At 32.9% G+C, this 14793-nt stretch overlaps 1 protein-coding gene across 3 annotated transcripts in view; it reads left to right on the top strand.

The window, feature by feature from the left end:
• The first annotated feature begins 1352 nt into the window (after positions 1 to 1352).
• LOC122532126 overlaps positions 1353 to 14793 on the top strand; it is a 45873-nt gene continuing 32432 nt past the window's right edge. For all 3 annotated transcript variants that reach the window (XR_006307454.1, XM_043660634.1, XM_043660637.1), the window contains exons 1-2: positions 1353 to 1400; positions 1744 to 1994. Coding sequence is in view for 2 of the 3 variants with exons in the window: in XM_043660634.1 (XP_043516569.1) it covers positions 1385 to 1400; positions 1744 to 1994 (267 nt within the window). In the remaining variant the exon portion in view is untranslated. The remainder of the gene's footprint in view (positions 1401 to 1743; positions 1995 to 14793) is intronic.

Genomic DNA, 14793 nt, shown 5'->3' with positions numbered 1-14793 from the left:
ATTCCATTTTATTCCAGCCGGCAATGTTGTAAAAATTGTCGAGTTTTGGGGAAACTATCATCGTTTAGTCGCTATAACGATCAACGTGAGATCGATATTTTTCTCTCCATTGATGCATTGTTACTTGAAACTTATGCTTGGACATAAGCGAATCACTGCGACAAATTGTATTTTATCGACGTTTTTATCTCGATTCTTTGCCATTATGGGTGACCTAAACGTGGCACACATTTTGTTGTTTATCTGCAATTAAGAAGAGTTCCTTTTATATTTAATTTTGTACAATTTGACGTTCACGAATCAAAGCACCCTTCAGTCTTTATTTCTACTTAACGCTGATCAGTTTGGAATTAATCAACTTAGCAAGCAGTGAGAAAAGAAGGCTTGTATGTACAGTTTAACGATTTAAGAAGATCGCAAGCCGGCTGAAACATCCGATTGGAAACATTTCACACACAGATACGAGCCTATTGCACGTTTCGCAATACGTTGGATAATGTTGGATAATAGCGAAAGTAGTCGCAGCATCTTGCCGTGGGAATGGCAGCTTGTTTCTCCTACTCGCACATCCATTCGAACCATAGACGGATTCTTTCCTGAGCAGAAATTATTAGAAGAAGTATTCCATCGTCGTCGTCTCCCGGAGAAGGTTCGTGACCGCAATATTTTATTGATCTTCCGAGAAACTCATTGCATTCAGAGATTTTCCATCTCTGGTGTACGTTTTTCGTCGTTTACATTTCTGTTCGATCATTTTTTTTTTATCATACAAAGCATATTTTATTTCCGAAATTATATAGTAGGTATTTAAAATATGAACTGCTTGTAATTATACTGTGAATATTTATGCAAATACATATTTTTACAAATATGATTTAAAAAGTTAAGCTTAGACGGAAGATTAAATATTGTAGCATTATATTTTTGATATTTTTCATATTTTTGCATATTATATTTTACGTATTTTTGCACCATCTAATTTTCCATAAATGTATAAAAGTATGCAGTTTACTTGTAATATGCAATTATTGCGGATTTTTATACAAATTCATAATTCTGAGAATTTAATTAAGGAAGTAAAATCTGGATAGAAAATTATAAAATACAATACTGTAGAAAGCTCTATACTTTGGATTATAATATATATTTTATAATATATATTTTTTCATATTATATGTATTTTGTGCAATGTTGTATTTTAAAATAAGATTTTTTTCTAGTTATTATTTTTATTTCTTTTATAATAGAAAATGTAAATGTATCTCCTTGGATTATTATTGCTGTTTTCCTTATCTGTAAGAACAAAGTATAATACTGGTTAAACATATCATACTTTTGGTCATAATTTTCAGAAAGGAGTAATGTGTTCCTCGTTTAAATCTGTATGTTTAACAACAGTGGTAAATATAATACTGCGATTTTTTATCCTTATCATAAGAAATGCTTTCTTTGTCATAAATGATAGAGACATGACATAGATACTAGTTCTTAGAGAATCGAATCATATATTTCCCTTAGAGTTATACAAGCGATCGTGTATGAATTCATAGAAAGTTGTTGAACATGATTTTCTGCTCTTTACATTTGTCGTAAAAATTTATGGTATCTATTGCTTTCACTTAATCGATATTCTGTACAATTACATGTACACAATATATCTATTTAGCCATTATAAATCTACACGAGATTTAATAAGATATAAAAAGTATAAATATATACAAATTATTAATTGTATTATTACAGAAGACAATTGGCTGTTGCGCGAGAGGAGGTTCCATCAGCCTGCATTCGCCACGCGAATTCTAAGCCATTTTATTTGTTTCACACGATGCTGGACAACAGTGAATCGCACATCTTCCCTTCGAGCAATAAAATTTACTGTGGAATACCATCCATGGGCTGCACCAGAAACGATAGATCCTTTCTTTCTGTCGAGAAGTCATTTCACGCAACGTGCACTTCATCCCGGGGATAAGGATCGCTATCTTGCCGAGGTAAGTAAGTTCAAAGACAAAAGAACAGTTTGTAAAGGTTATAAAGTTTGTAAAGTTCCATTCTCGAATTCTTTGTTGTGTTGAAAAATTTTATTTTTATAAAATATTATAAAATATTGTGGACATGATATTGAAACGAGATTAATCCCTTAAGAGTTCATGGAGTTTCAAGAATTCAGAATTTTATGCCCAAAAAAATAGCGTTTTTTAATTTTATTATTCTACAAATTTTTATACTTAAGTTTGAAATATTATATGTTGAGAAGGAGCTAGTGTTGTTGCATATAAAAAGAATTATGAACGTTTGTTACGTTAGCAAACATAACACGCCTGCGGGAAAAAAGATAACACGCTTTATATTTTCTTACATTATGTGTATCGCAAAGTAGATAATCGAATATCGATATTCTTGGAATATTAGGATTCTTGGAATACAGTGGATATTTGTGTACTACGTTGACTGTCATTTCCGAGAGGCATTTTTCCAAAGAGATACAAAAACGAAAATGTAAATATTGCGTAGCCTCGAGGCAGTAGGTTTTTTTACAAGTTCGCGTATTTATGCCCCTCAGTCGTACAGAAGCTACCGAAAACGTAACATTCGTGTGAAATACAGTGAGTTAAGTGCACATTTGTAAAAATGTGTCGCGAGAAAAAGTGAAATCTAGCTGAGATAGACACGATATTGAAATTAAACAAAGAACGTTATTCTGTGACAAAAATAGCTAAAACAGTTAACGGAGAAATCGTAAAATGATAATGAACTTATCAAAAGATCCCGATAATTGTGAAAAAAGAAAAAAATGTGCAATGTTATAATAAACGTACTTTGATACGTGTACCGTCAAATTCGACGTTTAATCCCGTTAGTTATAAAGTGCAGAATCGAACCATTCTCATTGATGGAATGATCGTAGACACCTAAGGTAATGTTACAGTGTTCAATCTCGTACGAGGTAGAGGAATTTTTTTTATTAGGAATTATTTAGAACGTTTAATCCTGTATAAAATATGAAATCGAATTTTCCGATTAGGGACGGTTACAACACCCATGAGAGTAATATTAATGATTTGAAAGAGGAAGTGCCTATCCTCCAGATTACAGTGTAGCACACAGACGCTTATGTAGTATGTCGAAAAAAATTTGCATCGAATGGCGGACCGTGAGCATGCCAATAATATCTATCGTCGAACAATCTCTTTCAATCTTCCTACACTATTTTCTTCGTCATCGTTACAAATTGCGGAACGTTATCTAAATAATATCGTCTAAGTACACGGGCATCAATCAAATTATTCGTCGTTTAACCATGGTCAACGTAGTCTGTTTCCTTAAACGTAAATACTTTGATGACGCTCGTCTTGCGCCAGAGATATACGAGAGACGTTGAATTATGCCGACATTTTACTTATCTTTCGAGCAATCAAATAATTAGATAGCTTACAAATAGTTTCAATCATAGTGTACTATATGAATGATCAAACAGATTTATTATTTTATTATATTTTATTAAATTTAGCATATGCGGTATTATGAAGCGAATAGCCTCCAGACATCTGGTGTAGAAAAGATCGAATTTTAATTTACAATTATATTAGAATATCCATTGAGTGATCGTATTTTTATATTAGATACATATTAGAACATCAAAATGTAGGCTGTTTCTAAAACTCTGGCGACGTGTTGAAAAATTCTTTTTTTAAAGTCGAGATAAGAGAATTATTAATTTACTCGATACGATTCCTTTGCATAATGTATTTCTGATTATTCCAATCACTACATGCAGTTTCCCAGGGGGGGGATGGGGAATACAATTTGTCTTGTTTTGAAACAATTACTACACAACTATACAACGAGACATTAGATAGCATACGTAATCGTTCCATCGTTCAATTTAAACGCATCCTTGTTCTAATCTACACCTGGCCGGCGATCTAACTTCGCCGAGTTTATAGTACAAACGTGTAACATCGATAGACCACCCACGGATTCGCCCAGCTGGCTTCTTTCTCGTCGCTCGAGTTCAAAACTCATCGAACGTCCGCGCCAGGACCTGAATATCCTACTTCCGCCATGTTGCCCGGTAACAGTACACCCGTCTCTGCCCCTCACGAAGAAACTGGACATTAAATTTTCACGGTTCAGTGCCGTCGAACGCGAGCCCTGGAGAACCGAAGCCGTGACGACGGCGACGACGACGACGATGTCTCTGGGGGAGGTCCTCAGGGCTCTCGAAGACGCTGTGCCGCATATGGCACACGTAAACGGGCTACAGGAGCTTCCAATTAAATAACCTACTCGTGTGTCCTAATACGCAGGCATATATTTATGTGCCACACCTTTAGTCTGTTTTCTCTTCCGGTTACCGCTCTTGCCACTCGTATACCGGTCGAAAATTGTAGCGCGTCGTTGCACAATGGCAACTTTTCTGTTTCGGGGGGCTGTGCCTTGGAGCTTCATGGGAGTCCAACAGCTTCTGAAGAAGTTTAATAACGTTTCCTTTGTTAGAACGCGATATTCGAATCCGACGAGTGGAAATAACGCTTGGAAATTTTTGCAAATGAAAAGGGACGATAGTTTGATTCGTTGATGGTTTGTGTTATAAATGATAATAATAATTAAGTGATTTAGACAAGTTGGATTTATAACGGTATTTTAATAATTACGAGAATATTTGAACAGTCATGAATAGAATAGAAGTTTTATATAAATACAGCGGTGAATAAAAGAAAATTGAAAGTGGCAAGAGATAAGACATAAGATTTTATAAAATAAATCGTTTATTGTATAGATTATTAATACGTATAGATGAATATTAATTTTAAACTTTGTTTTGTCCACCCCTGTATATTATACGTACATACCTCTATAAAACATTTAAAAATTTCATTAACACTACAATAAGGCATTGCTGCTATAATGATATTGGTCAAATTTGAAATCACTCTGAAGACGTGAATATCTATAAGTTGCAAGATATTTACTGTAAACATGTATTTAGTAAAAAAAAATGAACATTTAGTATGAATAATCATCTTAGGAGAATTCAAATAATAATAAAAAATGAAGATGATATGAATTGTTCATTGATATATACCATAATAATTGTGGTACACATAATGTATATATTATATTTAATGTAGATAATTTTGGCTTCTTTAAATACTTCGCTGACCTCTATGTAATATACTCATATTTGTATTAAATATTTTATAATTTTTATATATATTTTTAGATTGATTTCAAATTTTACCACTGTAAATGTACCTCATTACAGTGTTAAGAAAATTTCAAAATGTTTTATTTAATGTTTTGTAACACATATAGTATTATTTATAAACAATTCGTCTAAATATTCGAATGTGAAATAACGCTAATGGCTTCCTTCTAACTTAAGTACCTATCCATCATTCGTGATACGTTTCCCTTCCCGCAAAATTTGTCTATTCAAACGTGAATAATTAGGACTGCAGGCTAATACAGAGAGGGTTTTAAAAGGGCAGGAAGCCAAAGTCACTCGTCGATGTGTTCCATAAGGTGCCCGAAGCGTCGCGCCGTCGAGACGACTTGGTTCAATCGTTAACTTGGGAAATTCTGGTTGTAAAAAAGGATAGAAGCGTCGTTCTGTCTATTGCCGCGAGGCACACCCTCTGTAATCCTATAAAAGTTAATATCGATTTTGTGGTCAATTTATTTCCTTCGTAATGGGATGCTCGTCCTTCCGAAAAATTGAAATGGAAATTTTCGCCGTTTATTCAATTTAATGTCCTGTCGTTACATATTTATAAAATTTTAGACTATCATCACGATATTTTTGATTAGATGTTCGTTTCTATGTTTGATAATTTATTGCTGTATTTATTTAAAATCGTAGATATAAATTTGCTTAAAATTTCTCACATTAATTTTTTATACGAATAAATGTGTTTTACAAATAAATTGTTAAACTCATAGCTACTATAGACATTGAATTCTTGCTTTGAACATTGATAATAAACACGTATCGAGAGATATAAAACAATAGAAAAAAGGAAAAGGATATGAGCAAAAATTAAGAAAGATCCCACAGTCGGTGTACAGTACTTAAAGGTCGATGTTGTCGTTAGTTAAGCAAAAAATCAGTCTGTTGCAAAATTGTGCTCCGTGACAGGTATAAATGCTTTCTTGTACATCAAAGGAACAGGTAGAGAGACCATGTAAAATTTTAAATTAGATTTCATACGCGAGTTAATTAAACTACTTGTTGCGAGGTGGTTGCGAGAAGTTCTAGCACGTTCTTTTTCAAATTTCAATCGACTGGAGAAAAACGATTAATATTAAAAATATAATGAAATAGAAGGCCATTAACGTGCAGGAAGACGAGGACAGACTTTGATGACTTCCAAAAGGCGCCTTAGGCGTCGCGCCGCTCGTCGTGACGTTGTCGTCCGGTAGAGAATATAAGGATCCACTCGAGCATAAAACGATTGGTTATATTTAGTATTGTTAAGGCTGAATGGAAGTTCGTTGAAACTCGTCCAAAGGGTTGTTCCGTACAAAGATATGCTACGGTTTCTTACGAATTCACTAATAGTCGTAATAAATATGTTTCAGCCTTCTTAGAAAAAAGATTTTACTCCTTTACACATTTAGGAAATGCATGCAAAATTATTAAAATTAGAAACCGTGCAACTTTGATCAGGGCGGTTAAAAAAATTTTCTTTTTCCTAAAATTGTGATAAATTTACAACGGCGAATTTTTAGAGATTTGAATGATTTTTTTTTTTATAAATAGAAGCTTTTTTATTGCATTGAAACGTTTTCCTGTTCATATAATGTAGAATTTTAGGAACTCAAATTTTCCAAAAATATTTCGTCATTATATTAACGTGTCTTTATATAATGAACGTTCGTTGCTGGAATGTAAATTGTGCATACGGTTACAAGGCGCACGGGGTAGCGAAAATATTGCTACATAATAATTCAGTGAAGCATAAAACGAAGGTTTACCGAATGCTATAACGATAATCGAAAGTTTAGAATTGGGACAGCTGGCAGCTATCAGATAACAGTATACTGGGGGCAAGTGGTTAATTTTACAGAGGATTAAATTGTCGTAGCAATTGCGCGGCCGTGAGTCGAAAATTTGCATAATGTTTAATGGCTCTTGTAGATAATAGGAGATTCATTAAAAATATTCTAAAAGAATTCAGATATAATGTAGTAAGTGAGAATATAGCACAATGTACAAAGAGAAAAGAATAAACATTCGATTATTTTTACAACAATAATTTGGCGCTATACTTTATAATTTATTTATAATTTCTTATAACTTTTTAATCGAATATTCATAGTCATTTTTCTATGCAAAATTTTAGTTGTATTTTTATTTTATCCTGTAAATTACAATGAAAATAAAATATAGACAATATTATAGGTATGTAGATCTCTAAAATCACGTCGAAAACATTTTCTAAATTTCTTCAATAAAAATATGACCGATGATATAATCTTTTCCCACGTTTTACCTATGTCACCTGCCGCGTTTTTTTGAACTTAAACTGTTTGAAATAGACAGCTTCTTATCTGATCTCGAACACAATGAGTTAACGAAGTATTATTGCAAGAACGATTTACGCGCGAGATATCGAACGATCGTACTTGGTTCTTAACGAAACGCATTGAACGCGAAGAAATCGAATACAGAGACACGTAAAAATTTCCTGAATTAACGATACAATTGAAAAAAAGATGAAAAGTTTTTCAAAGCATCAGGAATAATAGTTTTAAATATCACATTTTATTCTCTCTTCTCTCAAATCTTATTGAAGGATAATTTTCGGCTTCGACACTAAAAGAGTTAATAATGAAATTATATTTAGAATAACTGAAATTACAATTGAACTTAATACATTCGAGCATAAGCATAAGAATTTTACTGTTTACAACTCTTTAAAGTAGCAATTGCTATTATATGAATCTTATACGTTTTTATAATTTTATTTCTTTTATATATTATACAAATAAAATATATTTTATCTTATTTCACTCATAAATTTTAGGTGTTTTTATTTATTTTTATTCATAAAAATTTGAACAAACCAAAATCATACAATATATGCGTCCATGAAAATGTCGAAATTAACTCAAAAGTACCTGTATACTGATTTGAGTCTGTCGATGAGATGATGTATGTATTGATTAGTGAATTGTAACGAGTGTAGCGGCTAGATATAACTGGATGGTGAAAGAGATGTGCTAGGTGTGGCCGGTCAGAGAGAGTGACCGTAAACCGTATACTCGCAATACGAACAAAATGTAAATTCCCTTTGCTACTTGAGAATCGTAACTGGCCATTCTCCAAGGTACCATTTGTGAACAGTTAGGAAGGAAGTTGAGAAAAATACTGCACGATACTGCACGATGTTCTGCTTGGTCTAATTATACATTCTCACGCGCGTGTCTCGCGTTGAATTGCTTCTTGTTACAATTTTCATTTAATTTACGTAGTTTTATTTGACATTATTTGGACAATTGTGTCCATTCAGTTCATACGGTTCTTTATTTCTATATTTCACTTGTGCTCTCGTTGTAATAAGGAAAAATAAAATTTTAGGAAAACTTTTCACGTAAAATTGAAACGAGAAATCATATTTTATTATCGATAAAAGTCGTTTTCTCCGTCCTGCTGCAACCTTGTCATTATTATTATGATCACGCCATAGTGACACCATTCAACAAAAGGTTAATAGTTTTGTTTACTGTTACTAGTCTATTACATAGTCTTGTCAATTATTCCTATCTGTATAGTAACTATCGAGAACAATCTTTCATTATTATGCAAATCCAGATATCTTTTAGATTATAAAAATCCAGAATAATTAAATATTATGTGAGCATATTTAATCTATTCAAAGAGTATCTCATTCTATTCTATACATAGTGTCCCCGAACTTTTTGAACTTCTTGTTTTAATGAATAATCGACAAGATTAAGTACGTAGATTCTTTTCGTTTTTCCCAACGTGTGTCGACAATTCGTGGGTCGTAAAGGACATTAATGGTGCAGGAAGGACCACGCGATAAACTTTCAATGTAAACTGGATCTGTTTAACAGGTCGACAGCTCGCGCCAATTTTGGTAAAGATTGTAGCACGTTACATTACGAAACGATCCACCAAATTAGCTCGATGATAATTAAATCGGAGATTCAAGCAAAACTTTACCGATACGGGTATTGCTTTTGAAGTCTCGTTATATCAGACTGTTGCTGATTCGAAATGGCAAAATTCACAAGTATTTATTAACAAATAAATGTTTATTTGTGTATTTATTTTTATTTATTTATTCATATCGATTTAAAGTTTGCCGAATTTAATATGATCGATATTTCATCAAAGATAGATTATGCATCAAAACCAGTTATGAATGATCATCAAATTTTAGTGAATTTTTCTTTTCTGTGAAACAATCGGTGTTCAAATATTAATAACAGTCATTATATATGGTTCCTTGCTTGAGGAACAAAAAAAGTACGATATTTCGTAGTTTTTAAATATTTCGATATTGAAGACATTCCGAAGTTAAAACGTTATTACAAGCTGGTGGATAATAGTTATATTAAACAGGCTGTTCGTTCACACGTGGCTGCAACTTGCCGCGAAACTATTTCCGTTGAGGACACCTATTGCCGCAATTAATTTCAGTTTTCCATGCAGCTGAAGCGCGGGCATACGTAGCGAGTTAAAGGTGCGCAAGATCCGGCAGTTGGACGCGTAGTTGATGAGACTCCTCACCTGTCCATCGTTGCTTCCCTTTCTAGGCACCTTTCGTTTTTAACCTGTTAATTATTGTTTATAAACGCAGAGAGAGGAACTGTCGTCCAACGAACGTAACGTGCCTCACCATCCTGTGATACGTTCGTTGAAAATTACGCGTACATTTGGGAAGCAGTAGTGTTTTAATAATTTTAAAGTCTACTTTATTTATTTATTTATTTATTTATTTATTTTTTTCAATGAAATCACTTTTGTTACTGAGGCTCTTCTTGCATCCAACAGCACAATTAGAAGGATGAATTGATACAAGCAGGGTAAAGAAAAAAATAAGCAGCTGTAGTTAAAGTATAGATATTTTGATAATATTGCGGCATTATTCGAAAGCTTCACCATGTGAACGAAAAAAAATTTTTTTAAAGCTAGTATAAATGTAGATCGTACGAAATATATATATTATTAGTATGTAATTTGTGTTTTTATTACTTGCGATTAAATACGAATTTTGTACTCTTTATATTCTTTACAGCTATTTATATGTATATTAATTTCTGTTTTCCATACTTCTTTTCCTTCTTTCATAGACTTTCGTTGTAAAATTATATCGTGTACATTATTATCGAGTATATGATCGTATCATCGACTTTTGTGAGAATTCGATTCTGGAGTACTAGAAATTAACCTTGGCCTACGATTTAAGTTCCGATGGCACGGGCAAAAGCAACCTGGGGGCCATTTTACGTTTTTAAGGTACAATTGGTTTAATTTTGTAAAATATTTGATAAATAATTACGAATGATTTATAATTGAACTAGAAATATTTATTATATTGAAGCGAATAATAGAACAACATAACATTTAATTCACGTTTGGTCCAATCGACGTAGCTTGACACAGCATTGTAAGCCAAGGGATTAATCCTCCGTCTACTGTGCCGGAGTCACAGTTTTGACCTGTGCTGGGAGTTGCTTGGTTAGTGATCGCACACAGTGATGGGAATTGCTTGTTTAATTATGAAAGCTGCTTGTGTTAGTGATTGCACTAACGCACTAGCATCATGTGGCTGTGCGCCATGTGTTTGCCAAATTGCCGAAGTGACGACGACTAAAGAAAAAAATCAGTTTCTGATAACGTTCTGAGGAAGAAAGACGTGTGCAGCAAATCGAAGCAATTTTTCATTTCAAAGTTTATTTCATATTTTAGTGTTTTTATTATTGTTTTAGTATTTTAGTATTTAGTATTTAATAGTTTGTATTATTTTTGTTTTTAATATTTAGTATTTTATACTATTTTTGTATTTGGTATTTTATATTATTTTTGTATTTACCATTTAAATTTTAGTTTTTAACACTATTTTAATATTTTACTATTTTTATTATTAATTTACTGTTTTTATTATTACTTTTGTTCTTTTTATTACTTTTTTCCGTTTCTATTTTGTTCCGCTTATTACTTTTTTCCGTTTATTACTTTTTTATTACTTTTATTATACTTATACTTTTTTACTTATTATACTTATTTATTACTTTTTTCCGTTTCTTCATTGCCAACGAGCAATTTTTCTTTGCCTTCTTTCGCTCAATTTGCACAAAACGTTCCTGACAGTAAATGACATAAATGTATAGTAATACATATAACTTTAGTATTGACTAAATGTGACTATTATTTGTTTCTTATACTCCTACATGTTCCTATATGAGTCGAGTGTCTGTCAATGTGTTGGTACAATATCGGTGAGGACCTCGGTCTCGAGCAACCGTCACACTATGTACAGTATCTGGACCCTAAATATGTGTTAGTGAGATATCCGTGTGAGTCAAAATGACCCAGCACCGGAGTCTTAGCTTCAGTATTCGGAGGATTAATAAACTCGACCGATTCTACGTACCGGTACGGTACTAAAGTACCGTAATTAGGTATCTACCTGCTTCTTAAGACATGTTCCTTCATTTCTGGTTCTTAATACATATAAATAGCTAGAATTTCCAAAGTATTCCGAGTGGGATTAGACCCTTTTGGATCTTCATAAAGATTTTACAAAGTTTTGAAATGTTCATCAATTCCTTTCAAGTAGTTTCTATTATTTATTCACATATGTTTGGAGGTTTTTGTCAGGAAAAATAGGAAATACGACCTTCTATCTTTGTCATCTACCTTTGTCAATCTATCTTTGCCAAGATCGTTCGATATTTTAATTGAAAAAGAGTTATATAAAAACGTTTCTGTCTGTTTTTAAGTGCTTGATATTGGAACTCGATACAGAAAATTTTCAAGTTCGGAGATGCAAAAAAATCCACATCTATAATATAAGAATAACGTGTTTCATACGCTTCGATACGCTGTGTTCATGAATTTTATAAAATCTTGTTGATATAAAAAAAATTGATCAATAAATTCTATCATTGACACAAAAATAAGAATTTTCATATTCAATAATTTGAATTGTTGTAAGATATAATTCCAAACTACATTTACACGTTATACTTTACATTTTAAAAAAACTCGCTTCTAATTTTTTGTGATCTATCGATTAGTGATGCATACCGATGTTTCTATGCGTATTAATATGTAAATTCCCGACATCGTCGTTTCATCTACGTTGATATTTTAATTGTACGTTCTCGGAGACAAACTTTCACATTGATATCCGCATAAATTGTGCTACCGCTCGTACACGAATAATTTATTCTGTCCTCGCTATAATCTTATTCAAAATCATTTACATGGAAGGCTGGAACTATTATCAAAAATATTTTCCTTCTAATTAGCGCTGTAACAGGGCACTTCCTGCCTAATTGGGTGATTTTAATTTTAATCAACTGAAGGCGTCAGTGTACATTTTGGTCAGATATGAACTACGAATAAACAGAGCATAACGCGCTCGGGTCTCTTTGTTCTTCACCGCCATAGAATAAATTATAATCCTCGATAAAAATAGTATAAATTATTTAAGCTTCTTTGAAACATGTAGTACAAATTTAAACTAGCTACGACATTAATAAATAAATTGCGAATGTTTATGCATTTTTAAGGAAATACATATAAATTTGTTTTATTTATTATTTATATGAAATTTGAAGGCACAGAAACATTAAAAATAATTAAAATACTAATATAATTGATTATAGTTAGAATACTTTTTAATCTTTAATGAATAAAACTATAAAAGTCCTATCTCCATAAAAATATAAATCTGCGATCTAATTCTACATATTTTTTTCATATCTATGCATCTTTCAGTTTCTCATAAATGAATAAAAATTGCCAGCCTTCTAATATGTAGTGTTCTAACAAACCAAATGTCTCAAAATGATAAAAAAATTTCCCATAAATGAATAAAAATTCGCAATCTATTAACAGCAGTCTAAAATTAAAACTATATAGCTTTATAACTTAACAGCAATCTAAAATTATAACTAAATTAAATGTATTCCAAAATGACGAAGAAATTCACATTTTTCAAAATTTCTACTCAGTGTCCTTCCTTGATCTTCTAAACAGGACTTGACAAATTTAATCGTCCGTTATTATTCATGTTACGCAAGACGCACGAATAAAAAATGGTCAAAATCGTTCATCAGGATCTCTCGATTCATCATGACTGAGAAAGGCGTAGGTTCTCGAGGTGTTTCCTAAGCGGTGATGTTCGTCCATACCCACGCAATCCACGTTAGAACATTTTAGATCAGTGCCTCCAGATAACGCGCGTATATATATTTACGTATCTGCTTAGGGCCGTATGTTATGAACAAGAAATTGGCAACGATCTAGACTTCCTTTCATTCGATCCTCAACACTCGATTAACACTCGAACACGCGTGCAATACGTGTTGGAAATTTTACATTTTGAATAAGTAAATCGATTATATAGAACCGATAACACAGGTTTCGATGGAGATACTGCTTTTGGAGAAGGATTAATATCGAGAAAGTAGATCTATCTGGTCAACGTTTCATTCGATCAATCGACACTCCGTAGGCCGACCTGTCTGTTAAATTGTATTTCGTCGCGGTAATAGGAATTTTGGTATTTAGATCACAGCGATAAATTATTGGCTCGATCGCCTTATTTTACGAGGTTTTATAAGTGGGAGGACATGTGTAACACAGTCGTGTCTAAATCGTTGATATGCTATGAAATTACTTTTTTTCTGAAAAATTACTAAGAATATTCTAATCATCAGTAAGAATATATTTATTAGGAATTCGTTTTATTAAAACAGGCTCTTTATTTTAGCAAACGGACGTATTGTGCTATAATATTTTATTAAGTTGCAAACGGACGTATTGTGCTATAATATTTTATTATGTTGAAATAAAATGAGCTAAATCATTTTGATAAATAAATAAAGTAGGTATCTCCAGTTATATTGCATAAACAATTGTAGAAATATTTGGTAGAAGTTATTTTATTGAAACGTGCTCGTTTTACCGAAGTGAATTTCTACCGAAACACATGTCGAACTATATACAGGCATTTTTCCTGTACATAGTTCGAACAATCATGTCTCTTTATCCGCGTCGATAACCGAAAAGTAACGAAACGTCTACGTAATTCCAAAGAAACTTAACTCGATCGTACGTACATACATCACGGTGGAGGAAGAAGGAACAACAAGATCAATCCACAGATCGTTTTCACTAGATATTTGCGATAGAAGTTTATTGCTCGGCAGAATACCGGTAGAATACAGGATGAGCCCATGGTGGAAACTGCATAGAATGCTTTTTGTCGAGCCCAAGGCCTCTCGACGAGATGTGAATGAATCTAGAACCTGTTCCCCTCTGCTTCTTCTCTACGTGTATTCCACCTTCTTTTAGAAGTCAGGCGGTGGCAATAGGCTCGTTGAAAGCTGCCTTAGAACCGGGTTGAATCGAGTTTGTTACGCGGGCTGAAATATAATCTACTCCGCGTGTATTGTGCCCGCCGTGTAATCTCTTTTTCTCCAGTCGAAGCCTCGACTTTCGATATCGCTCGCCGAATCATCGCGACGCGATTCGCGTGACTCGGCGACCATTTCTTTTCCAGTGGGTCTGCTGGACTC

This window comes from Frieseomelitta varia, unplaced genomic scaffold (genome assembly GCF_011392965.1).
Source record: "Frieseomelitta varia isolate USP_RPSP 00005682 unplaced genomic scaffold, Fvar_1.2 scaffold_437, whole genome shotgun sequence".
Classification (NCBI taxonomy): Eukaryota; Metazoa; Arthropoda; class Insecta; order Hymenoptera; family Apidae; genus Frieseomelitta; species Frieseomelitta varia.
The sequence above is the reverse complement of the archived record's forward strand: the minus strand, read 5'-3'. Positions and strand labels throughout refer to the sequence as shown.